Source organism: Meleagris gallopavo, chromosome 2 (genome assembly GCF_905368555.1).
Source record: "Meleagris gallopavo chromosome 2, MGAL_WU_HG_1.1, whole genome shotgun sequence".
NCBI lineage: Eukaryota > Metazoa > Chordata > Aves > Galliformes > Phasianidae > Meleagris > Meleagris gallopavo.
In genome coordinates, this window is record NC_139405.1 from 58,345,950 (window position 1) to 58,373,208 (window position 27,259).

At 38.4% G+C, this 27,259-nt stretch overlaps 2 protein-coding genes across 7 annotated transcripts in view; both read left to right on the top strand.

The window, feature by feature from the left end:
* The window catches only part of MTCL3 (MTCL family member 3), a 34,533-nt gene extending 24,001 nt beyond the window's left edge, over positions 1 to 10,532 (top strand). For 2 of the 5 annotated variants that reach the window (XM_010707352.4, XM_019612983.3), the window contains exon 6: positions 344 to 2,318. In XM_010707352.4, the coding sequence (XP_010705654.2) occupies positions 344 to 1,708 (1,365 nt within the window). In that variant the 3' untranslated portion in view covers positions 1,709 to 2,318. Of the gene's footprint in view, positions 1 to 343; positions 2,998 to 3,059; positions 3,221 to 10,425 lie in introns of those variants that run through there. The other 3 variants (XM_085217343.1, XM_085217344.1, XM_010707347.3) reach the window with 3 other exon arrangements.
* On the top strand, positions 3,189 to 27,259 carry KIAA0408 (KIAA0408 ortholog). Of its 2 annotated transcripts, XM_085217345.1 has the most exons (7): positions 3,189 to 3,220; positions 10,426 to 10,532; positions 14,322 to 14,519; positions 17,228 to 17,566; positions 17,888 to 17,967; positions 18,651 to 20,010; positions 21,880 to 27,259. In XM_085217345.1, exons 3-7 carry the CDS (start codon positions 14,385 to 14,387, stop codon positions 22,051 to 22,053), a joined length of 2,088 nt encoding a protein of 695 aa, XP_085073471.1. In that variant the 5' UTR covers positions 3,189 to 3,220; positions 10,426 to 10,532; positions 14,322 to 14,384; the 3' UTR covers positions 22,054 to 27,259. The 2 variants fall into 2 exon arrangements, with proteins under 2 accessions (XP_085073471.1, XP_019468526.1); XM_019612981.3 differs by lacking the exon at positions 3,189 to 3,220 and having other exon boundaries at positions 9,993 to 10,532.

Consider the following 27,259-nt stretch of genomic DNA (forward strand, 5'->3'; position numbering starts at 1 on the left):
AATAAGAGTATAGGCCCTTTGTGTGCACGTTTCAAGATTTTTTAACACTGTGATATCTAATACAGTGTTGCAAGTTATTTTTACAAGATACCCACAAGAGGCCTTTTCTGAGGGCAGCACAGGGTTTAATGGCGTGTAAAATAGTCTTTCTCTTTTCAAATTTAAATATTTATTTCCCTTTATTTGATTTACTGATTGATGAACAAATGGTCACAGGAAAGTCTCTGTGTATCTAAAGCCACGTACCTTTAATTGTTGATCTTGTAATTTAAGACCATCCACTGGAGGTCTCCTGTTTTACATCAACTTTCTTCAAATTCTTCTCTTTCCTTTTTTTTCTAAGGAGGACAACGAAGACTTGAAATGCCAGCTGCAATTTGTCAAAGAAGAAGCAGCTTTGATGAGGAAGAAAATGGCTAAGATCGATAAGGAGAAGGACAGATTTGAACACGAGCTGCAAAAATATAGATCATTTTATGGTGATTTGGACAGCCCTTTGCCAAAAGGTGAAGCAGGCGGTCCACCTACCACAAGGGAAGCTGAACTCAAGCTTCGGTTGAGACTTGTGGAAGAGGAAGCTAACATTCTTGGGAGAAAAATAGTGGAGTTAGAAGTAGAAAACAGAGGATTAAAAGCAGAGCTAGATGACTTAAGAGGAGATGATTTCTCAGGGGCCACTAATCCACTTCTGGGAGAACAAAGTGAATCCTTGTCAGAATTAAGACAGCATTTGCAGCTAGTAGAAGATGAGACAGAATTGCTGAGGAGAAATGTAGCTGACTTGGAAGAACAAAACAAACGCATAACAGCTGAGCTGAACAAATACAAATACAAGTCTGGAGCCCACGAGAGCTCTAGGCATCACGATAATGCCAAGACTGAAGCACTGCAGGAGGAGCTAAAAGCTGCACGAATGCAGATCAATGAGCTGAGTGGCAAAGTCATGCAACTCCAGTATGAGAATAGAGTGCTTATGTCCAACATGCAACGCTATGATTTAGCCTCTCATCTTGGGATCCGTGGCAGCCCCAGAGACAGTGATGCAGAAAGTGATGCAGGAAAAAAGGAGAGCGATGATGATTCCCGTCCCCCTCACCGCAAAAGGGAAGGGCCCATTGGTGGGGAAAGTGACTCAGAAGAGGTGAGAAATATCCGGTGCCTGACACCCACGAGATCTTTTTATCCAACACCATCTGGGTGGCAGAAAAGCTTCACTGATAGGCAGCAGATGAAGGATATTCGCTGTGAAGCTGAGCGACTGGGCAAGACAATAGATCGCTTGATTTCCGACACGAGCACCATCATAACAGAGGCAAGAATTTATGTAGCTAATGGGGACCTGTTTGGACTGATGGATGAGGAAGATGATGGCAGCAGGATACGCGAGCATGAGCTTCTTTACAGGATCAACGCGCAGATGAAGGCGTTCAGGAAAGAACTCCAGACTTTCATCGACAGACTCGAAGTTCCGAAGTCTTCGGATGATCGGAGTGCGGACGAACCTTTGTCAGTGAGTCAGGTAGACTTTTACTTATTATGGCCTACAGGTAAAAAACCTTGGCCAAAAGAATTAAGACTAAAATTTTATGTATGGCACCTTAAATTTCTTAAACTAGAATGTGGACAAAAATTTCTATTAAATTATTTTAAACCCTTATTTGGCTATATGCAAATTTGTTCTACCATGGGGCCTATTTGTAAATGGTGAATAAATGGTCTCTATGAAAGTGAAAGAATTATAGTCTAGGTACAAGTCTTGTAGGAGGTGGAAGACTTTCCTCCTTCTGGCTTTGCAACTGTACTTGCCAGAGTTAATGGCAATCAATCGGTAGTGATTACCAGTAAAGACAATGCAGATAGCATTTTTGGCACGTTAATGAACATGTTTTTTTTCTTAGTGGTTGGGTTCTTGTTAAATGAATAAAAACAAAATCTTATTAATTTTAAACTGTAGAAAACATTCGATTTCAAAAATTGCAAAGAATATAACAAACCACCAAAAAAAAGAAAACCATGAAAAATCTACATGGACTGCATGGTGATGAATACTGGTATTATTGGAATTGTTGTAACTGGTTGTATCTTTCATTGAAAGGTTATGGGTCACTGCTTATATGCAACAGTGACTAGCATCTTTTCTGCAGTTCTTTTTTATTCTTCTCTTATCCCCTAAGGAAAGAGCCAACAAGCATCCTGCATGTGACGTGCAGAGTTGTCCCAGAGAGGTTTTGGGGAGCAAATTCCTTGCTGACTCAAGATCTTCTGCCATGAAAAATGAAAATTACCTCCCATTATCTTATTATGCAGTCCTATAGTTGGCAAATGCTGTTATTGGTCACGGTATTATCCTGATGTTTTAGTAAGTCTCTTGCTGTGTTAATTTACGTGTGCTGTCCTGCTAGTTTGCAATTTTAAATTAGTTGCCAGGTGAAGCTGAAAGCTATTATTTCTTGTCCCTATGCTGACTAATTAGTCTTTTGTTTCCTTGTATCAGAAAGTCACAGACGCAGTGAGTTTAAAGTTAATCAATTACTATACATGTACTGCATGAAATCAAACAGAAAAGACATTTGGCATGCTCACTTTCTGATCTAGCAATAGTTCTGAGCTTGTTAGAGTTCCCATTAACTCAGAGGCAGAGCACTGCATGGGTTCATACAAATTAACAGCAATCCAATTGGTATTTTCTCTAAACAAATAACATCAATAGTTAAATTGGCATTTCAGGGCTTAACCATGCAGAACTCCTACTGAAGTCAATGGGAGACGGGCGCTTGGTCCCTCTACAAGCATAATCTGAATCACTACTTATTTTTTTAAAACTTTGGACTTGGTATTCCATTAATTGACTGTTCTCTTTGTCTTTGTATTTACTTTCCCAGATGTTCCAGCCTATCATTTTACTTATTCTCATCCTTGTATTATTTTCATCCCTTTCATACACAACAATATTTAAACTTGTCTTCCTTTTTACACTGTTTTTTGTACTGTAACCCATTCATCTTTTACTGTTCATTGTAGTATTATTTTCAGTTTGTTTATTTTGTCCACCCTCCAAGATAAGACGTGCAAGAGACATAATTTCTGTAATAGCCACTGCTGTAAAAACACTGAAGACTACTTGTTTGCCAAAACCAAAACAAACACCCAAAAATGCGAAAAATACGAAAAAAATTAATCATCCAGTTGAATAGGAAACCTGCTCACCATAGTGTTCCAGGTAAGCAAACAGAATATTTTTCACTTTCTCTGCTTTTTATCATTTTTGAATGAAATATTCCCGAGTGGCTGGAACCAATGTAATATTCATTAATTTGCACCAAATCAGAAGAAAAATGGAAACATCCGGAGTGGGTATGAGGAGTCTGTTCTTTTCCTCTTTCCACTCCTAGAAAAATAACTTGCATTCTAGCCAATGAAAAGTAAAACCATATGCATTCTGTAATTGTATTTCACAGTTTGTATACATTTTCTATGGTTTTGATGGTATTTTTCAGCACTGTGTTATGTAGATTAGACACCATGGAGGGGACAGAATAAGAATGGCTGATACAGAATACTTGTATGTGGAAATGTGGTGAGGAACAGGGGCCTCTGAGAATTAGATATACAAGGAGGAGGAGGCTAGCAGAGCAAGCAAGGAGTCTGCTAAGACATGTAGGTTGGCCGCAATCTCTGTGCTCTAGAAAAATGGCCACATTATAGTCTCACTTGAACTGTGGGTGGTAATGCTATTTGCCTTGTCTGATGCCAAAACAATAAATAAAGTAATAAATAAGTGGTAATAAATAAAGCAGCTGCTTTACTAGCTGGCAATATAGATTCTTTTTCACACTGTTCACTTAACCTGCTCCCATATGAGAAGAGTTCATCTTCGTGCCTCTCTCCATCTGATCAGAATCCTGCCAAGAGCTGTAGCCCACTGTATGAAACAGCAGAGACAATGTTTTGAGAGAAACCACTTATGGGTAAGCAGAGATTGGACAACAGAATTTTGTTTATGAGAATGAAGAAGATAGTGAACTCACAGCATTCAGTGTTAAACAAAATTTTAATTTTTTTTTCCTCATTTGTCTAGCTCTCCGTCCATGTATTCTCTGCAAGTATAGTAGCCTTGATCATTTAAATCACTTAAATCACTGAACCTTCATTTAATCCAAATAGTTTTTCTATCAGGGAATTTTGTCTTATTTACTCTGTGGTTATTGAGATGCAGATAAAGAAAACAATGACAAATATATAAGTAAAGAGATAATTTGTTACCTTCATCTGGTGACCTGGGTAAAGAGGAAGTCAGGTGCAACAGAATTCTGAAGAGCTTCTTGTGCTCAATTGCCTTAAAGTTGAGTTGCAAGTATTAGAAACTGTTATGGTGAGATACACTCAGTTGTAACTTCCCTTCACTGTGAACTTCTGTGATCTTAAAGATAGCGCTGAAATCACTGAGGGAATGAGCCTTTTTGCTGCTTTTCTCTCAGTCAGATTTTTTCAGTAATTGAGATTTATTTTTTTTTTTTCCCAAGGGCTTTGCAATTTGGACATTAAAATATCATAATTGTAGGCTTCACTTGATGAATCAAATCTTAGCAAAACACTGTTTTTTTTAAATTCCTTTGTTTTACTGCTGCCATTGAGGGAAGAAAATATGATTTATTTTTTTTTTCTTAAATGTTACTGTCTCAGTCCCAAAGATTACAACAAATCATGCTCAAACCTGATCTGAAGTTGTGGACTTTCAGATTTTAACCCTTTCTCAGCTTGTTTGTAATAAAGATGATGAGAAAGGGTTTGCTTTACACTGAGTGTATCAGTAACAGTGCTACTGTAATATTGTCAAAAAAGCTTAAAGCACAGTATTCATACATCAACTATATTTTGGAAGTTATTTGGAAAAGATATGCATCTTTCTTAGAAATCAGTTAAAGTGTACATGAATCTACTGAGTTGAGAGGTGGGATATACCCTCTGCACAGGACTAGCAGTTATAACCCCACTGATTAGTTCACAGTGATTTTTCTTGCATATGGTTCAAGTTTACTTTACGTGAACCAAACCTTCCTCATCCTAGTTCTGTCAGGCATCAAGAAAACAAGTCAGAGCTGAGACTTTTAGGGACGTTTAGGGAGCTGTTGCACAGCCTACAACCTGAAATAAAGGGATCCTGAAGCATCCAAAATCATTTTAGCAGATCCCCACAGTTTTTAAATCTGTGATGAGCAAAACAGGTACCCTGCAAACCTCGATACAGAAAAATCCTAATAAGAAATGAAAGTTATTTTTCATATCCTGCATTCAGCTTTAAGGGACAGACTGGATTTGCTTATTTGTTTCACATCAAATATTGCAGAGAAGTGCATAGCCCTCTGTTTTTCTCTATTTTAACAATTGCTGAGAAAGCTAATAAAATCAGTGCAGAGTCTGTCGATAGCCAGAAGATAACATTTAGCTATATAAGTCTTCTGTGTTGTGCTGAATTGAAGTGGCTCGGTCTCACGAATGTGACAATTCTACTTGTCAAGAAAGGCTGCAGATTCACCACATTTATAGGAGTGGTGGACAAAGTCTATTTCAGAGATGAGCTGTTAAATTCAGCTGAACACATCCGCATCCTCTAGCAGGAGTGCGTGGGAGTTAGGCAGAGAAAGGCCAAAGTGAGCGCTGCTGATTCATTATCTTATCTGCTGCATAGTGTGTAATTCAGAAGACCAGCAAGAAAAGCGGGAGATTTTGCTCTTATATGGCAACAAGCCAGATTTGGCACATTACCTGGCACATTGCCTATCAGTATCAGTTATACCAATAGTGGATTCACAAATCCCATTTTTGAAAACAAAGAAGAACTTCTTGAAGTGCACTGCAATAGCAGAATACAGTGGTATTGCCGAATAAAGAAATGTTATCCTCCTGATGAGAGGAGGCTGGGTAAACCAGTTATATGTATTATTATTTTTTTTTGCAAGTGAAGGAAAAGTGCTTCAACAACAAATCATAGATTCTTTTTAATCAAAGTAGGATTAATATTTTGAAATATGCTTTTATAGCAAAAAGCTCAGATGTTCAGCAAGAATATGTATGTAGCTAACTCACAGATCACTGCAGCTTACCTGTACAAGTCAGCTGAAGGCATTTCACTGATGAAATCCAGTTCCTCTGAAGCACATCCAGGGACTTGCATAAGTCCTATAAAAACAAGAGATGTAATATTTACTGCTGCTAATAGGGCAATTAAAATAAATGTGGTAACACATTACACTATGGAGTAAATGTTAAAATCTTACTTAAAAGTGCACAAAAAAAGCTGCAGAACCTATTAATGAAGAGAACTTTAAAATAAGCAAAATCTATTTGAAATGGATGCCGAATTTTGTTCTGTGGAGTAGAAGTAATAAAGTCTGAATTTGGGTTGGATACTGGATTAATATTCTATCGTTGTAAAAGAAGGTTATTAAATTTCAGGCTCAAGATTGCCTTAGTTTCTCTGAAAGATTAAATTTCTGATTCCTGGGTTCTTAGAGAATGCATTCCATGTCCTTTCATAAAGATCTTGCAAATATAGATGTAATTCTGATACTTTTGTATTTGTATACATTGGAAATAAGTCAGATGAATTTTTGTCACTTGGAATATAGATGCTTTCTTTTTCCTTCAATGCAACCAGAGAAATATTTTCTTTCCTATTTAGAAAAATTTCTGAATATTCAGAAAAAGTTTTACTTTTACTCAAGAATTCCCTGATATTAGAAAGATCAACTTCTCCAGGATCCAGTGATCTTTCTATCAACCAAAAATATCCAAGCTTGAAGCGCTGGTTAGAGAGAGGATAAGTGTCTGCTGACACGTGTCACCACTGCTTCAGTATCAAAACCAGAAGTGAGCAGGTGCTACAGTGCAGAAATGTGCCTGCAGTCGGAAAATAAAAAATGGCCAAAACTGTGGCTGTCTAAATATGTGTTATAAAAAGAGATGAACTGCACATGAACTTTCAGAGTTGCTTACAAAACAAGCAGAGCTTTAGGATATTATATGCTGTTCCCCTTAATCACCTCAGAATTTGATAGGCGAGAAGGAGACTTTAAAGACGTCAGTACCAGGTGCCTAACTCCCATTGGCTTACATTTCTGTCTCTGTTGGGGGTATGATATTCAAATTCAACTTTTGCCATTACACATGCAGTTGCCTATGGGGAAAATTACAGTGGGTCTATTTAAAGTAAACATCTAAAGTATCTGCCACCGATTTCCAGTGTACCCTTGGAGAAGTGACATGACATAACACATCGTTGGCTCTATTTCTCTGCCAAGGTATATGTGATTGCAGAAGTGCATGATGGTTAGAGAAGGCAGAATTTGTATTCCTGTCTGCCAGTTTCCTGACCTATACCCACTGCTGAGATATATTTGCCCAAAATATTGATGTATAAAACGTACTTCGTAGGGATCTGATATAATGTTTGGGCTGACTACAATGGCAGCTGTGCTGTTCTCTCTTCTTATGTGGTTCGTGCTGACAGAACAAAATGGGTATGCTGTCCCTGAGCAAGTATGGCAAGACCAAAGATGCTCTGAAATGATCTTGAATGTGAACTGCTAACCACATCACACTCTGTTGAGTATTTAATCAGGTTATAGTCCATGCTGAAACTCACACTTCTTTGACTTCAGTCTTGCACAATGAAGACAAATTTAGCTCAGAATAGTTGTTTAAAATGCCCTTGCGCTTGTTCTGTTGAAGTGCTGACTTCTAGCACAAGCAGAGCTGATACCAGCTATGGCAAAGAACGCTTTGCCTATGGAAGCAGAGTGTCAGGTGTAATTAACCTAAAATGGCCTTCCTACTTAATTTGCCTGTGCCAGAGCCCAGAAAGCCATTCTTACTGCATTTTCTAGTGTCACTGCAGGGTGAGCTGTTTCTGTTGGATGACTTACTTTCCTCCAAAGAGGAAGCCATTATTACTGCACTTAGGAGTATCATGTTCAATTAATCTAGGTTTTAATAGCTTGTTTTGTGTTCTGTTAGGTTGGGTTTTTTTTTGCCTTTTTTTTCCTCCCAGTTTGTTTTCCTTTCCCTTAATAGAAAGAGGCCCTTTGACCTATGCACAGCACTGTTTAGCTTTGCCTACCCAGACTAGAGCTGTTTCTGAAATGTCCTTCCAGTGCTGTGGGTAGGTCAAGAAATTTTCTTCCTCCATGCATCATCCTGCAAAACAATGTGAATGAAACAGAGCCTGTGGCCATGCAGAACTGTAGTCCTGCCTGGCCTCCATCAGATAAGGAGGAGGAAAAGTCTTTCCTAGTGTCTTTGCAGTTACCAGAAGGTGTGAGGAGCATAGAGGGATGTTCTTGTCAATTAAAGGAATGCTTACTACAAGCTACTGTTTTACAAAGCCTCATGCGTTTTTAATTACTCACACCAATAGAAATGTAGGATTTTGCCTGAGTAAGAACTTGAGTCTGAGATTTAGTTCGTTATTTCCTTTAGTTTCGCTTTGTTGTGCTTCAAAGTCTTCAAATAGCACGATGAGGGACATTGAGTTAGCAATATTAAATATCCAAGAATAATAGCCAATGCTGATGGGAAATCGAGGGGGGAAAAAAGACTTTATCTCACATCTCCATTTGCGTGGTGCAGCTGTGCTTGGGAGGAGCAGCCGTGGCACCCAGACTCCAGCTGTGCCTCCAGGCTGCCCTGGGCACTTGGCCCAGCTGCCAGCCATGCCAGCTGGCCTGCTGGGAAGTAACCTCCCAAGAGTGTCACACTTCTGCTTTATGAACGGGAAATTGTAATTCCCCCATTGTTAGAAGCTAAGTTTTTTCTTCAGGGACATTCAGTCATGCACTTTGGCATCTTAATTCACTTTGAGATTGTCTTTCAAATTTTCACTAGTAGGCCAAGTCCCATTATTTATGTCACATAGGGGCAGAATAAGCACCCAAGTAATATAAATACAGCTAGACCATATAAGAAGAAAAAATGTGTTTTCCCTGAAGAATGCTTTGCTATTTCCTATAAAATGCACCCGGAACTACAGTTTTTATGCTGAGTATGGATCTCATGTATTGTTCTAAGGAAGAGAGTGCTGACTCAGTAAGAAGGTGTGAAACCTCATGTTGTGTCCTCCATCTGAAAGATCTTCTTGTCATCAGCTGCTCTGCCCACAAAAAAAGATATCACTTCTGCCTAGTGTATTTGAAGGCAGATATTAGAAAGAATTTGTTCAGAATTTTAGACTGCCTCAGTCAAGTACTTTCTGGCTCTTCTCCAGGTACACACAGGGATGAACACTCCTGAAGTGAGTTTTATGGTTGAGGTGGGTCTTAAGGAATGCCCACAGGTACAAGTACCTGACAGAGCAGCAGGACATGTGCAGCTATGGCTGGGGTCCCCCTTCTTTGCTGTGCCACAGCATAAGAGTCTAATGATGCAGCGATGCGCCTCTGCTGCATGAGGTGTGGGGTCAGCAGAAATGTAAGAAGTTGGGGCTTCTTCTGTGTGTGGATCAGCTTCAGGATTTCCTGTGAACGTTCACTGGCTTGGTCTTTTTTGTCATGTTTCATGCCAACACTTGTTGTGGACGCTCCCAATCCTCTACATCCAGGCTGTGGAGCTTTTGGAGCTTCCTTGCTAGCCTTACACCAGGGGTGAGATTCCCTGTGCAAAGGAGATTCTCTATCCAATTTCAAGCACTCTGCTTTGCTGAGACACAAAGTATCATAACAGACCAGAGAATCTATTCCAGAATTCTTACAAAGTAGCAGGAATACTTGAGTATATCCCAAAGAAACCATTGTCACCATTTCCAGAATGCAGGAAAGTAGGATTACACAATGCCCAGTAATTCTGCCCTTTCTAAGTGCTAGTGCGTGAATGCAGAAAAAAAAAGATTTTAGGGAGGTGTGGTTTGCTTTTAGCTCTTGCAGATAGCTATTAACCAACAAAATTGCTGCTTTAAACACACTCCCCTTACAAGGCAGTTTAACGAGGATCAAGTTGCAAAGCTCTGAATGATCATACCAAAAAGTATAAACCTAGAAACTGGGACTGGGAGGCAGAAAAGAATCTTCCTTCACAACATGGACTCTAATAAAAGCAACCTAAAATTGCCTATTGTCATAGCTGTAATGTTAACACTGGCTGCTTTGGCAAGCTTTGAAGACTGGACTGCACTATAAAGCCTAAAAATGTCCTGGACTTGGAGTTGTTTACACAAAATATGAGCAGATATAAAGTTACAGAGCTGGGGGTTGGAAGAGATGGCTTTAAAGCCATCCTCCGTGCACTGACGTCACGTGGAAGCCAGCTGCTGGGATGATGCTGAGCGGAACTGTTTTTTCAGTTTGCAAAAGTTGTGGAGTTATTCACAGACAGTTGCAAATGCTGCCCAACTGAAAAGTTGCGTATTGCTTAGCTTTCTTATTTCTTTTAAAGATCAAGATTTGCAGAACTGGATCTCCGCTAGCTATGCATTTCCTTGCTTTCACTGCTGTTTAGAAATGGACTGAAAAACTTCTCAAGGACTTTTTATTCCATGAAAGGTATGGCTATGGCTTATTTGAAATCTTTGAGCAGTTAAAATTTAAAAAACCCTGCATTTTACTAATTACTATTTAAATATCTCTTTGATGTTGCTATTCATATGTTATGTGGTGTTTTATGTATCTTGTGCATATTCTTTATTCTTAGAGAAAGAATTGGCATTAGTTCAGTGGTTTTTTTTTAGCACAGACACAGATATATCAACAGAACAGGGACAACAGGTATCATTTTGAGAACCTTTTTTTCCTTCTTTTTCCTCTTTCCACTTTTTTTCTCTTCTCTTCACACCCTCTTTCTCTTTCTCTCCTTCTCTTTCATTCTCATTCAAATGCAGTTTCTTTCTAATGATAAAATGCTCAGTATTGTGATACCTGGCTTTCTTTTACAATTGAACAAATGAATTACTCTATGATTGTCTTAGTCATTGAAAAGACAGCAATTTTTTGGAAATATAGTTTAATTGCCAATTGCCTTTTTTTGTTTGTCTTTTGTAAACTCAGTGGATGATTTTTTGGTCTAAATGCTTGTGCACGACCAGTCTAATTAATCTCTGTTGAAAACTCAAGTCTCCTCAGATGATGTCACTGCAGATTATTTTGAGAAGCCAGTAGCATTGATTTCAAACTGCTCTGCATAGTTAGATTGAAAGGACACAGGTAAGACGTAGAGGAATAGTAACGGTAATATCAAATAGCAGTTTAAGTCATTTTTTTTCTTGAGAGCAGGTAGAGCTAAAGGCAAAGTTAAGGGAAAATGCAGCTGATAAAAACAAAATTGATTATTTGCTTGAAGTTGATTGCTGTAATGAGCTTCTGACCTTGTCTAGGACATGCAGAATATGCCAATACTGCAAGAGTACAGATCCACATGGCTGATTAAAATGTGGCATTTGACATCTTTTTGTGTTGCATAAGCCATATGCAATACCCATGGGGACATTATGGTGTACCAGACAGACAGAGTACACTGTCTGAACTACGAATAAGAACTACTAAAATAAGTAAGCAAGCAAATAAAAATATATCAACAAATAATAAAGACCAAGAAAAAAAGCAAACAGAACCACAGAAAAAAAAGATAAACTGTCTGAGGAAATTACCTGTTATATAATAGTAGCAGTGTTCTTTTCAGAATTTATATCCAGAGGATATCAGAGAACAAGAAGCAGCGCTAGTTCTTCATGGACCTTAGCGCTACAAGAAACAAGTAACTTCTATAACTAAACTCTTCACAATATCCAAGGCCTGACTGCATTTTGATTATCTCCAATTCTCCTTATAATTACAACCTCACATGAAACAGCGTGGAAATTGTTAAGCAGTAGAAGCTCCCAGCACAAAGAAACCACCAGGGACCTCTTTGATATTATATGCATGCTTGAAAGAAGTAAATATCTGTTCTTATATGTATGTATATAAATATGATGTGTGGTCTTGAGTGTCTGTCAAGTAATATGCTGCTGATTGAATTACAGCCATTATTACCAATGGAGCACTGGTAAAATCACTATTCCTTAATATTGCAGACAGATTGTGCCGGTCTCTCTAGTTCGTGATTTTGCAGCGCTTACGTATTTTTTGTTGTTGTTGTTTCTTTCTGACACGTATTTGAAGATTTCAGTGGAGCAGAGTAAGCAGAGAAGTTACTTGCTTATAAAAATTACAACCTTTGAACTAAGAAGGTGGGAAAGTATGGAAACAGTTGTAAAATTATTTTGCAATAGATGCTTAGATTGCAGCAGATCTCAAGTGCAGTGGAATTCTTTTGTAAGTTGTTTTTGGTTAATGCTGAAGTCTGGCCCAAAGTTTTGGCCTGGAAAGGTGCAGTTTCTGCCTGGCCATCTTCCCTAGGAAGCTGTGAGTGAACAAGTGCTTGACTTCTTTTATAATGAGAATGCTGTGTTGTCTTTGAGCAGTTCTTAATTTCAGAGAGTTTAAGGTGTTTGTAAAGCTGCCCCATGCATTTTTATGCAGGTAGAAGAAGGGCAGATGATCATTTCAGAGCTCCCAGACAGGTGTGAATAAGAGATTAAAAGAGTAAGCTCCAAAAACAAGTTACGTGGTGACAGGACTATGCTGCTATGAAACAAGTTAACAGAGATGTTTGGTGACTGATTCCTCACTCCCAAGGTGCTTGGGGTCAATGGTATTACAGTGGGGCTAGGACTGGCCCCAAGATGCCTGCCAGGTGAGATGCTGCAGCAAGACTTCCTGAGGCATCAAGACCTGAGTACCCTCTGTGTTCAGCTGAGCTTTACTCACTTGCTCGTGAAAGAAGCTGACTCTAGGATTGGCATCAACTTACCAGTCAGCTGAAATAATGCAGACACTAGTAAGTGCTGATTACATAGTAGCCACAGCTGAATCAACAAGTTTCACCCAATAAAATCTGGGATGAGGAAGAGCTTTGTGTGAAGCTCAAGTGTGAATATGTACTACATCAAAGAAGATGTGGGTGGCAAAATGGGCAGTTCCTGTGAGCTGATAGTCACTGTCTATCAGTCAGGGAAGTGAACAAATTCCAAGAAGGTAAACCAGAACTCACCCCTTGTTCACTCTCTGGTAGTTCATTTGCCTGCCTGTACACTTGGCTTCTGGAAGGAGACCAAAGCAGTGCAGAGGCATTTTGTGACTAGAACTAGATTCCAGCCCGACCTAAGTAACACAATAGCATGCTTGGAGAGACAAAGTTAATGACTTGAGCATCAATGCGTATGTACCAGCTGTTATGCTGCAGAAGTCACTGTAACTGAATGAGCGTAGTTTTGGTCTTGCTGGCATAGTGAATTTGCTGGCAGTACTGGAACTTCTATTGTGAGCCTAACAAAGCAGGAAGAGTATTAGACCCATAAAATCTGTAACTGTTTTGTTCCAAAGTCAAATGAGCTGATCCAAAGTACTTAAAACATTTAGTAGTTATATTAATAATTTTTCATCAAAACTTAATAAGAAACTAAAAGATCCTTCTGAAAAGGATCAAAAAACTGAAGACAAATGAGTTGAATGTTCTGAGAGGTTTTGAAATAAGTTTGAGTTAGTGCTTTCAGATAACTGTTTCCAGTTTTCCCTGTGCTGGTCCTATCTTTTTCCCTATGCTGTGTGTTTGTGAATCCAAAGTACATAAAATCTTAATAGAGGCCTGTAATCAGAATGATGCTTTCTACTGCATGCATGTGCTTGTTACCTGTTTCTAGCTTTTCTCTCCATTTTTTTTTAATGTATTCTAAAGCATCCATGCAGCCATGAGAAATCTCATGTATCAAGTCTACAGTCTTCAATTGCCAAAAGATTTTCAGTCTCTCTCATGCTAAATGCCTGTGTGAAAGGAGCAAACATGATACTTTTACACTTGTGGTTGTCTTTTGAACAAACGTAAATATAGCTTTCACCCTCAAGGGCGGACCTTACAGGATCCCAAGGTCCTGATGTGCCACTCAGTATCACGCAGAGTCAGATTTCAAGGAAAGCAGGTTTATAGCGAGATATAACAGCAAAGATATGAAGAGGCCATGGTGCACAGCCTGATGTGGAAGAGTCTGGTGAATCCTGTGATGCTGGTTGTGCATCCACCTTCTCATTTTCAGATTTGATCCGTTTGTTTCTGGAGTTTTGTCCTACAACACTTGTTCTTCCATATCCCTGTCACACTGCAGATATACGTTGTGCAGTCTTGCGCTGCTGTCTCCTGCAAACACATTTAAATTAATTATTTTAGGGTTTGTTTACTTGTTTGTTTTTTTTTCCTGGAAGCTAGAATGAAAGACAAGACTAATTCTGATAATCTTTCAGGAAACATTCAGGGAAGAAAGAGAAAGGCAGAGCTGTCTTGTTGCCTTTACACAGACTATAACCATGGACCTGCGTAAACAACTGGAGAACACCGAGAGGAACTGGAATAAAGAGAAGATGGAACTGCTGGAAAAATTTGACAATGAGAGGAAAGAATGGGAATGTCAATGGAAAGTTATGCAGAAGAAAATTGAAGAGGTACTTTAAAGGAAAGCTCTGAACACTAACATTTTTGCTTAAGTATTTTCAGTGACTAGAGATCACTTTAATTTATTTTTCTCTGAGTTATATCATATTTCCTATCAGTCACTGGGATTTTGTAGGATGCAGAGCCTGGGATTAATCAGTATTTTCAATTGCTCATTTAATACTCAGAAATATGAAGCAAGAGGTTAAACATAACTCTGTGTCAAGTTTGCTGTATTGTTGGCTGTATATACTTGTGCCAGTTCTTCTGGCATTGAGCCATGGTGCTCATTTTATACATGCTTTTTGCAAGTACAGACATGCTAAATAGATCTGAATGTATGAGGTATAGGAAAATGCATATTTAGTGACAAAAAAAAATGAGGTATCAATTCTCTGGCAAAAAAAAAAGAAAAAAAGGCATTACTTGGCACATGTCTGGTAGAATAAACAGTAATGTTAAAAAGAATGTAATACATCAATCTCTGTGTGATGCAGAATTGTTCTGTCGAGAACCTGTTCCATTTATGGACAACGTTTAGTAGAGAAAATGGCTACAGTAAATAGCATGAAAGCCTTCACACCACTTGTGTTTACACATATTAACAAACATTCACTTTCTGCAATTTCTATGGCATCTCCTTCCAGAAATAATTTAGGTAATTATTTATTGCTTCTTTATCCCCAAATTGTCACTTGAATAGAACCCTCTGGCATCCTGAAACACATAAATTGAATCTGCCTTGGCAGTACATAAAGACAAGCTTTTTCATCACTGAGTTTTTTCACATTTTTCATGCTAATATACACATGGAGTAGCTTTGCTTACTCTCTGCCAACACCTCCCTGTGGCTGAGCAACACAGGAATGTGTGGCAGAGACTGCTCACATGGAAGTATGAGATGGAAAAAGAACTGCAGCCATAGTGTCCAAAGCATGTAGTATTACTTTGTTAGCTCTCCTATCTTTTCCCTGAAGTTTTTACAAACTTTGGTGTGACAATCCCCACTATATTCTGTCTTTTGTGTTAGGATGCTTCTCTGCTGTTTTGCCTAATTTCATGATCAAGGTAAAGGTGTTCAGAAGTTTTTTATGTGACCTGTGTATGTACGTGAATGTAAGATTGTTAGGTTTATGAGCTATTTTGGAATGACCATAATGTGTTGTGAAAAGGTGTTCAGATTATTAGTAGTTGTGACAATGGACATGAAGACCATGTTTGTTCAAAGCTTTTTTATTAGCATATGGATTAGGAAAATGTGACAAACAGGAAAAGAGATGAAGAATGGAATGGATCTGAGGGGAAAAACAGGACCAGACAGTACTAGAGGTGATACCCCAAGTTATTGACATCTTAAGGTCCTTTCTAATCTATGACTGTAGCAGCCCTTGATTTCAGTTTCCTGGCAGTTCTTCACTAAAAGCCACATGTCTGGAGAAAAGGGGAGATCCCTTTTTAAATGCTGTCATCTGCAGAGGGTTTTCCTATACAAGGCTTGTGCTACCTTATCAGCTTGTAATTTTGTTTGGTAATTTTCTTCAGCCCACCAAATATGAACTTCATTGAAGGATGTCTCCACAAAGGCCTATGATGGTTTAAGAGATGATATTGCTGAGTTAGCATCCTGTTAGTATCTGTGCTGAATCCAAATGAGGCCCTCTTTTACTGGATATTACAAAGTTTGGCTCTCAGGTCTCTTGAATAGTTGGGCTTTGAGAGTGAATTTTGAAAGCCTCAGAGGAGGTCAAGTGTCAAGTCTCTGAATATGAGAGTATTCTGCTTCACAGCACTACTCATGAAATGACCCCGTGTTCTTCACATTGTCTTTCTTCTTCATTGTCCTTCCAAAAGAACAGTGCACAACAAGAGAGCAGGTAGATGGTTATTTGGAAATGCCTACTCTGTTCTTTCTTCATAAGAGAAAGTTAAGAATGAATGTTTATAAGGAGCCATGGGACTCTTGGCACTAGAAATAATAATGTAAGCCTAAGAGGTTTTTATGATGCTGCTATTTTTTCAACTTTGTAGTTTATCACAGTACTCTGGTTTGTATATACTGGATGACAGGAATTAGCACCTTTTCATTTACTAGTAAAGCCACTGGTTCTCAGTAGATAGAAAGAAAATAGGACAGTGACAGCACATTGCAAAATAGTACCATTCTGGAGTACTAATTTATCAGTGAAGTCATAGGGAAGTGCTTTAGAGCAGATGGCACTGTATGTGATGAGAACTTACTTCCCCTTTTTAAACTAATATATTTTACCAGGGTGTGATGGAGAGCCCTCTCTCCCCTTCACATCTGTTCTCATTCCCCATGCAGCAGGTAAGAGCTGTGTTCTGTGATTCTGTGATTCACAACATAATGCACTGATATTACTTAGAAGGCAGCATACAGCTTCTGGCTGAACAGTGGCCTCACGAGATCTCTTGGAATCCCATCTTATGTGTACTAGCCATTTATTAAAACCATGGCAAAGAGTTTTGAATAGTAACCTCTCGTTCCACATCCTGTGACAATAGCATCCTGTGGACTATCATGCTGTGTGACTCAACACTTTTCTACTAACACATGTATCAAATTTTTCTACTTAGTGCTACCAAGTGAAGCATCATTCAAAATAGAAAATTAATACGTGGTGGATGGTTTTTTTTTTCAAAAGTTGATCAAAGTGCTGTGATTTAATAGAAGGTTCTGTTGTGTTTTGTTTTTTTTTAGCTTTACCAGGAGGTAAAACTTAGAAGGGAGAACAATATGAATGTCCATGACAATAAGGCTATTCAGAGCAAGATGCTGCAGCTGTCCATGCATTCTCGTACTTCAGAAAAGAGTGGCACAGTGGAACTGAACTATCAACACAATGTGGTAAATGATGGGATGGAAAGAGGGAGTTTGCTGACTAAAAGAGGACCTGAATGCAAAGAGATCAGAGCCAAGAGAAAAAACGATACCCTGTTAATGGACAATTTGGCCTTTAAGAACCATGAGGAACTTGAAGACATCAGCATCAAAAATTCCAAGAAAAATGCCAAGAGCTATATTGGTGATCTCAATGTGGTAAGTAAAGTATTAGCATGTTTCAGTTAAAAGGATGAAGAAAATACCCTAGCTGTATACTGCTAGGATTAACCTGATTTTATTCTCCCAGAGAGGTGCTGTCTCTACTTCCTTCTCAGTTTGCTGATGATGTGCATCTTCTCACTGTTTAAATTGTTTATAGCATGCACTTTACCTCAGTTCATAACCATTTTTATATCTTTCCCTATACTGCTTTCCTGTGCTGTGACTATTAAATGAAAATCACAACAATTTTCAAAATAATTCTGGAGATGCTATTTAAAAGGCTTATGTTAAAAAACTATTCTTATATTTACAAAGGCACTTAAAGAACTTGCCAGAGTTAGTGAAGAATTATGCAGCTATCAAGAGGAAATTCGGAAGAAGTCTAACCACAGAAGGTAAAGGCATATTTGGACTCTCTATCTCAGAGGAAGAAAACAGATAGAAGTCTATGTTTCTGTTTGCTTTGAAGGGAGGCTTGCTCTTGAGTTTATCAGCAGCTGATCACTTTCTGTCCTCTCAGTATTTTGGTACACAGCATAAATCATTCAAATGAAATGTTCTGAAATATGATACAGGACACATTTTACTAGTAAAATGAAGTTTATAGAACTTACAAAATGAGTAAGTATTCGTATGAGATTAAATTGTACCTGTTTATAATGTCCATATAGAGGCTCGGGAAAGGGAATAGATATTTTTGTCTGCCCTGATTGCTGTGTGGTTCTATAGAATATTTTATATTAGGCTGGGAAGTTTCTTACATTAATCCCAGATTTAGCCTTAAATATTGGAGATGTGTCAGGGAATGCCTGACAAGGAATCCCTGCTATAGGATAGTTAAGAAAATAAGCAAATAGTTTTAGTGGCAAGGGAAAGGAACACAAAATTCCCTGTGTTGAGTTTTCTTTAAATATATCATGTTTGTTCTGAATAAACTCTATCAGCTGTAGCAAAACAGCTCCCAAAGCCTTTTAAGCAGCCAGTGATAAAATACCTGCTCATAAAGAGTCCATGCTGAAGTCCCCTTAGGGAATATTCTTTTTGCTCACCCCTGAAATATCTGTGCTTTTATGTCCAGAATGAAATCAGTTCCTTTCCTGGGGGAGTTTGAAGAAACCCAAAACACGGTTATCCTGCCTGAGATTAACCATTTGTCCAAAAATGAATCACAGTCTTCAGTTGCATTTGAAACAGAGGAGCATAATAATAGGAAGAATCTGATGAGCTCCACCAAGGTTTTGAAGGATATGTCTTACAGTAGTCTTACTGGCAACAGAGGAGAGGTTTTCAGACCTTGGCAACAGAAAGAAGCTCCACCAGTCCCTCCACGAAGCACTTCTCGGCACTTAACAAACTCACTTTCCGCAGTTGTACAGCTTTCTGAAGCACCAATGAGAGATCCAGGCATCAAAAGCAATTGCAAGGTTCATGACAGTAGGAGTGGAAGGAAATTGACAAATCCTTCATCTATAAAACAAAATGAAACTGCAATGGCCTGTGCAGATGAGGAGCAGGCTGGGAAAGGTCCTGTGGTGGTAACTGCTGCAATACCTGTAACCAAAAAAGAGTGCACTGTACCAAGTTTCTGCCACAATACATGGGCATACGATGTTGGTAAAGACAGTAAAAGTGAGCCTTCCCCACTGTCGGCCCAGAAGAGTTGTTCAGATGGAAATATGGCCCATAGTAACAGAATGCACCAGAAACAAAATTCCAAGTCTCATTTCAGTCCTTATTACAGTAACGACTTTTATGCCCCTGCTGCTCTGCACAGTGATGTTTTGGGAGACTCCAGTTGTACTTTGGGTAAGACTCAGAGAAATGAAACTTTAGCAGCAAAGATTGATGAGTTTAACCGGACTGTATTTCACACAGATAAACGTAACAATACTTTACAAGAAAACCAGGTGATTTGGACAGCATTAGATCACAAACCCTGCAGCCCACAGTGTGACTCTGCTATTAGCAGAACAGAAACTGTAGATACATCTTGTGTTTCAAATCCCAAATTCTCTGCAGCAAAAGAACAAGAAACTAGCAACCCCAGCAAAGTTGTCAGAACAGTAGGACAACAAAAGCAAATAAACGAACCTTCAAATACTAGTGGTTACAGGCATATGCTTCATGAGCATGACTGGAGACCGAGTAATTTATCCGGTCGCCCACGTTCAGCTGACTCAAGATCAAACTATGGTGTTGTTGAAAAGCTTTTGAAAAATTATGAAAAATCTGCAGTGATTTCTCCATGTAATGCAAAATACTGCAAAGATAAGTGGACAAGGACAAACTCTGAATCTACTGATGGATGTTGTGAGACACTGAATCAGTATTTAGAAATGCTTCCAACTGAGCAAGGAAAGCAAGAATTTCTGAGGAATTCAGCCAGGCATATTGGGCAGCAACTGAAGCAAGGAAAGGAGAGACAGAAGTTACCAGAGGTAAGGTTCAGAAGAATGGCAAGAACAAAATCCATTTTATACTTAGCTTCATGTTTTAAAGTGAGGCAGACTATCATGATACTGTAAAAAATTACATAAAAATTGGTAAGTCAGGCCAGGATCTAGGTGAATCAGAAGGATTTCCTTTAAAAATAACAGAGTTGTGAGAGGGCAGAAGTACGTAAGTAGGCGTGACTAGTGAAATTATGTGCCAGATTGTAGCCTTCGTTGCTGCTACATAAAACTAGATGTTAACAGTAGTTTGGGGTTTGAACTACTGAAAATCAGATATTAATTCCCTCCCTTCTTCCTTTAGCTGGATGCTTGTTTCATAAGCCTTCTCAAATGACTTAAGACCACTCTACCATGTCAAAATTCTAGAGGGCTGAGGCAGCATCCTTCAGAGTCCTGGGTGTTCTTGGTTCAGGATTTCCTTGGAACTGCCCATGAAAATGGCAGCTATATTTTTCTTAGAGCTTCCAGGAATGAAGTGACATCTACTTAAATCTCCAGACTTGTCCTGTAAATTCAAGTATAGGCTCGCAAGGGTAGAAGAGTATGGCATAACTAATTAATTTATATTTGGCTGAATTGTATTTGCAAAAGTTTATAAGTGCTACCTTTGCCAACATTCTTTCTTAATGAAAATAGAAACAGATGTTTGGTTTTTTTAAATATACTATAAGTTACAGATTTTGTAAGAGGCCTCAGAGGAGGAAAAATCTGTTTTCCTGAAGAGCTCCTTGGCATCAACACAAATGAATGTGTCCCTCACTGTCTCAGAAATGAGAAGGCAAATATGTTTAGAGCTGAGAAACTTAGATGGTTTAAGACTGTCATCTGGTATGCCTTACATTGTCACAAATTCACAGACTTCAGTGGAGGTATGTGGATTTAAACAGCTGAGAATGTGAGCATGTAGATTTTATTCTGCGTGTTTTTATGTCAGTCTTGCAGTGATGCAACATCTTGCTTAGCAGAAGCATCTTTGTTACAGCACAGAGGAAAATACATAAAGCCTTTGATTTCTTTCTCATCCAGTGAAAGTTTGACGGGAAAATGGAATTTCGTCAGTAAATATGTAAGGAAGAAATAATGATGAGAGAATGACTGAATTTGCATTGATGCGAGCCCAGAATAACTTTACTAAGCCAGTTGGATTATTTTCTCCATAGACTCACACTTTATGATGTCGTTTATGTTGTATAAAGTAAGAGTAGAATACTGCCTGATTAGGGGGTTCCATTCAGCAGCTTTCATGCCACAAAGATGTGAAAAACTACATCTGGCATGAAGTGTGGAGTTTTATCTTTATTATTTCAGATTTATATTTCTGTAGCTAAGATCAAGATCTGTTGTTTCTCCTGTACATATAAGGCTTGGCATGCAGGCACGGCACTGCATTAATAAGTAATCATTCTGAATTATTTACCAACTGTAAACAGCTGTGTGCTGTGCTAATAGAAAGAGAGTTCTTAGCAAAATGCATCTGCTGAAATGGAAGCTATCAAAAATTACCTAAGAAGTATGTAGACCATACTCTAAAATGCTGAGAGTTCATTCACAAGACTTCCAACAATGAAGAGAAACAAAAAATGAGTGTTCAGTTTTAACTTGCGTTAACATTTTGTCCCTTTCCTCGTGTCTGACACTTGTCTCTGCATATTTTAAACTGTAGCTGAAGTGAGAATCCCTATACATAGAAATGCCTGTTCTTTTGCATTCTGCACATTACTTTGTTCCTTTTAATAGCTTCAGACCACTTGCTCTGTGGTCACCCTGAATGTCTTCCTACATTCCCAGTGCACTCCCTGAAGGACTTTTCTGTTGTAACTCATTAAATCAAAGATGGTTGCTTTTGTGTTCTAGATATCTGTGCCAGCTAAATGTTCAAATGGGAAGGGTTTCTCACGGCCAGCCCGACCAGCAAATAGACGCCTACCTTCCAGATGGGCATCCAGATCACCGTCAGCACCTCCAGCTGTGAGAAGGACAGCATACAACTGCTCTGTCTCCTTTCGGTCAGAGACCTCAGTAGTTTGAACCCAGAAATGGGTTGGATGGTGTTGTGAAAGCTCTGTACCTCATTATAACTGTGTTCGGTATGTGTTGTAGCAACCAGATCTGCACTGTCCTATCTTGTTCAAGAATGACTCCATCACATGCTGGACAAAACATTTTGAATCTTAGGTCATCATCATGGTCTTCAGTGTTTTTATTGAGAGGAACACAATGATACCCCCGGTTTTCTCCTTTTTTTTTTTTTTTTTTTTTTTGGATACTAGCTCACAGAGAATTTATTTTGAGTGGCATCTTTCTTAATTCGCCAATCAATTTTGAGTTGAAACAATGTATAGTGCTGTATATTCTGACTCTTCTGCAAACAGCAGAACGTAAAGCTGTATGCATGATCATGTGTTTGTAGGTGCATGTGTTGGACTAAGAAGTATACAGGTCTGTACTTAGAAGAGACAAACTGTGCTAGTGTTGACATTGAAATTCCAACTTATATGCCAACATATATATATATATATACTTTGTGTTTATTATAAAAGTTTGAAATATACAGTCCTGACAACATTTATATTTTGTATATCTTTTACATAGGTTCACAGGTGTAGTATTTAATGTACAAAAACTAAATATGCATTTTTGTGACTCTAATTGCAGCGATAATGCCTTGCACAATATGTATCTAAAGCAGACTAGCTCGACTGATTTGTCAGTCATGCTTCATGGCATCCTTGTTCAGTTTCCTAACCCTTATAGTACCAGGTCAAAATACCCAAACATATTTTTTCTGAATTAAAATATTATATGATTTGTAATACACAGCCTTTTTCAACACCAGAGACATTCCTGAAATGTTCTGATCTCTTTAAAAACGTTTAAGTGTGCCATTATATATATAGCATATTGTAAACAGTTCAGCAGTTCCAACTAGTGTAACATACAATTTATGAGGGGAAGAAAAGGGTTGTATGTGCTCAATTCTGTAAAACTTATTTTTCCTTCTAGCATTATACTTTGAGGTTTGGCAAAGTCAGAAAACAATGGACTTGTTTACTTTCACTCAAGGCAGGAGAATGAGGACTGTTGTTCCCAGTGCTGCAGACACACTCCTTTTTTATTCTCCTCCTAGACTAGAGTGCCTGAGCCGCTTGCTAGCAGCGTGCTGCTCCCTGACTGACTTCTGACAGTCAGTAATGAAGTTTACTTGCATTCTAGCAACAACTACATCTAGTATGGAATTACTGCATCGAGATCTCATCACAGTAGTGCCAGAAATTCTCAACAGATGGCATCGGAAGTGTTATTGCCTTCACCTGACTCGGTATTATGGGCCATCACAGTGATGTGTACAGAGCCTGGCTTGTTCTTTCCCACAGTGTGAAAGAAGTGCAGATGCTGCCCAGACTCTTGCTGAAAAGATGGTGTCCTTCATCCTGGAATTTTTTGCACCCTTTTCTAGGTTGTTGCTGGATGCACAGGGTAGTAACGATGATAAATGGTACCTTTAAACAGCATGTCTAGGTTAAAAGGAGTAAAGAGGCCCTTCTTCAACATCAGCCTAATCTTATCTTGCAAATTTTTCTTCTTCTGGAGAAACATTGTGTGTTCGAAGGAGTTTCAAAAATCATCCCAAGCTCCATTAATATGTGCGTCTTCATATGTTAATGTAAAAAGGATTTCAGAGAGGGTATAGGCATTTGTCCTAGTGAATTGTATGTTTGGCAATATATGGAAAATTAGTTGTGCTTAATCTGATAGTGATATGTTGTCTTATCCCAGTCATGCTGAGAACCCTCACCTTTTTTCTTCTTTTTAGGGCCATATTCTTCTTTTCTGCACACAACTGCCTTTTTGCAGGGTAAGAAAGCAGACAACTATGTGTTCTGAACAATGTATCTTCTATTATAGGATCAATAACTTTTCAGGCATGCCAGAGTTGGATTGAGCAGGCTTTAGAGCCATAAATCCAAAATTGCATACAGAATCATGGCTCCCTACCTGGCAAAAACATGCTCAGACTAATTTGGCCTATCTATACTTTCTGGCACTTTATATGGGAGTATATATATGAAGGCTTCAAACAGATCAACAATAAATCAAAAACAGTTCAGATTTTATTGTGAAGTTATTACTAGAAAAGACAGAAGGACAAAAGACCTTGAAGAAAATTCATACAATTTGGACAGAGATAAAAATCTGTGTTTGAGTGAAAAATAAAGAGTAATATAATTTTTTCTCTCTGCTCTAATTTAGAGATTACACTCCATTGAAGTCCTTAGAACTAGAAAGATTAAGATGATTTACAGTGAATTTGGAACATTAAGATTCTTGTAACTATGAAAACTAGCATACCAAAATACCTTGCAAATTGACCTTTCAAATGCCAAAGTAGTCAGGCGATTTTAAATGTCTGTAGCTGAGGAAAGGGTAATATGAGAGAATGGTAAAATTGTGGTTCTTAATTTCAGTCAGTACTGACTACAGTCAAACTTCTCTCAACTACCTTCATGGTACAGAACAATTTCCATCAGTTAGTCAATGGATGTGTTTCTTTTGCATACTTAGCTTTCTTCGGTCACTTTTGAAATAATCACATTTTTGAATAACAGAGAAAGGATCAAATATCTACAACATTCCCTTATGTATGTAAGTTTAATGAACAGAAGATTTTTGAAATAAACTAATAGGTCAAGGACAAGTTCATTTTGTCAACATTTTCTGTGTCCGTCTAACTACAGACATTGGTTCTGATGCCTGAAAGTATCAAAACTGGTGATTTTCATCTGCAGGAAGTTTGCTGGATATAGTAATTTTAGAAACTTGCCACTGAGGCTGTTGAAAAATTCTCTTCAACCATACCCATAGGTAAAGGGCCCATGTACCATGGTGAGTTTTTTGTTACCAGAATAGTGATTACTGAATCATAGCACTGGTTTTATTGCACGTGTTTGCTGTAGGAAGAGCTCCAGGTTCCCCCATATGATCTTTGAAAGGAAAAAACATTTATCTTGGAAACTCTCAGGCAAGGGTGGCTCTATATGGCTGCACACAGGCACACTCATAGAAGAACAACTAATGACCTAAGCATTGACCTTCCTTTAATACTGGTATCACCTATGGAAGCTGATAGTTTTCCAAGTTATTTTTTAAAATAAGGTTTTATTATTCTTCAATATGCCATCTGCATGCCATCTGCCTGGGGAAGTGATGGAGTCACTTTCCCTGGAGGTGTTCAAGAAATGTATGGGTGTGGCACTGAAAGACATGGTTAGTGGGTATGGTGGTAATTGACTGATGGTTGGACTAAGTGATCTTTTCCAACTTTAATAACTCTATGATTCTATGATGAAGTCTTAATGCAGATACAGATTGTTCTTACCTGTGCTCTGAATGAGTCGATGATCTTGTTACGGCATGGTTAGGGACATTAATACTGAAACGCAGCAGGAAATTTTCAAAGTGTAAAAACCTTAAATGGAGGTACAGAGAGGACACTCGAATCAATGCCCTCTCACACACAAAAAGCTAGCTGCTCACTGACACGTTTACAAGCTGTCAGAGCTAGGGGATACCACTGGGAATCAGCTGGCTGGTGCTTAGCTGATGGAAGGGATTGTTCTCCATTGTGCTTGGAGATTGAGCCATTATCTTTCCTTCAAACTCTTAGGGAGGAGCATGGAGGGGCAGAGACACTGTCTTAATCAGACATGCCTACAAATACAGCATAGCGGGCTATCCCAGCTCAAAAACGGGGCTGGCTCATGATTTCTGATAGAGGCAGAAAGACTAGAGGAAAAAAATGTACTTTTAAGCTTATGGACATCATTTCTCAAAGTTAGAGTATATTCCCACTGAATGTTTCATCTACAGTGTTAGTGATAGATTTTTATGTATGTTTAAGATATTGCTGAGGGATGAATTTTGCACGTTCTCCATCAACAATACAATTATCTTTGACTATAATACATACTGTAAAGGAGTTAGATATAGAGAAGAATCAGCAAGCAGCGTAATGTGATTTTCCAGAGCATTCAGAGAACCAGTTTATTTCTGCAGTTGTTTTTTGTTGTTGTTTTTCTCTCTTTTTTTTTTTTTTAAGAATTTGTTTCTGTAAATAGGGATTTTGTATCCAATGGCTCAACAGCAGCTCAGCAAGCTCTACAGCAGCTCAGCAGGCAGGCCATTTCCCTTGGAATTTTGTTATTTCTGGACCAAGCCTAAATTTCCTAGCATGCAAGAACTTATGCAATTCTCACACTGTTGCTATGCAAAGAATTCCTTTAGCTTTGAGATCTGTAATATACAGCTCTAGCTGTTACACTGTTGATATTCTCTATTGAACAAATCTGTTGCGGTCTCTTTGATTGCTTAAATGCTCTTTAAACTGGAGGGCAGAATGCATTTGCTCTCAGTGCACTAAGTCAGTGCCCCTTTGGCCTTTCCATCCCTCCTTGATCCCAGTGAATGTATATTTTAAGGTTGTTTACTGACATTGCTCTTTATGTATATGCCATACCATAAGACTTTCTACTTGTACTGGTGTCAAAATATTTTGGGACAGCCTATTCTTAAAAATGCTGGTATTGTTATTGCCATTCAAAAACATATTACACCTTAATCTATTGTTTTGCATCACTGAAAATACAATTTTTTCATCAACTGTTAATGGCATATGTTATATAAAACTTGTTGCTCTCGCTTTTTGAAATGAGGATGGATGTGCTTTGCCTCTAACCCTTGCCCACACACCTTTTCTGTTTTTCATAGTACTTGTGTCAGCAGAGGTGTTTTCTGATGTATGTGGTTCATCCTGTTATTGTGTGGCTGTGGGAGCTCATACCTCAGGGTGCCTTGCTAGTTGTGTTATCCTAAAATCAGCTGTATCAGATTTTCCCTTGGGGAGGAGAGCTTGAACCCTCAATGAGGTCAAAGTGAAAGTGTGCAAATAAAAGTCAGAAGGAAAACAGATCAACCGAATAGGAGAGTGTAACACTTGTTAATGCTGTGGCTAGTTCTTTGCTTCTAATGGAAGATCCATGTGTTCTGCCTATTTCATATCTCCTGAAACCTCCAGTAATGTACTCTCTTTTCTCAATCAGCATCTTTGTATGTATTCTTTTCCTATTCTGTGAACTCGTAGTAGCAAGAAATATTGAAATGTATGTTAGATTAACACCAATCCTTCCTCTTTCCATATTTGATGGTATGATGATTATTGAAGTATTTTAAAGTTTTA

Excerpts from the sequence above, each read along its gene's own strand:
- KIAA0408 (XM_085217345.1), top strand. The coding sequence starts at position 14,385 with ATGGACCTGCGTAAACAACTGGAGAACACCGAGAGGAACTGGAATAAA. Across the intron at positions 17,968-18,650 it reads AAGAAGTCTAACCACAGAAG|AATGAAATCAGTTCCTTTCC; the intron begins GTAAAGGCATAT and ends TTTTATGTCCAG. Across the intron at positions 20,011-21,879 it reads AGAGACAGAAGTTACCAGAG|ATATCTGTGCCAGCTAAATG; the intron begins GTAAGGTTCAGA and ends TTTGTGTTCTAG.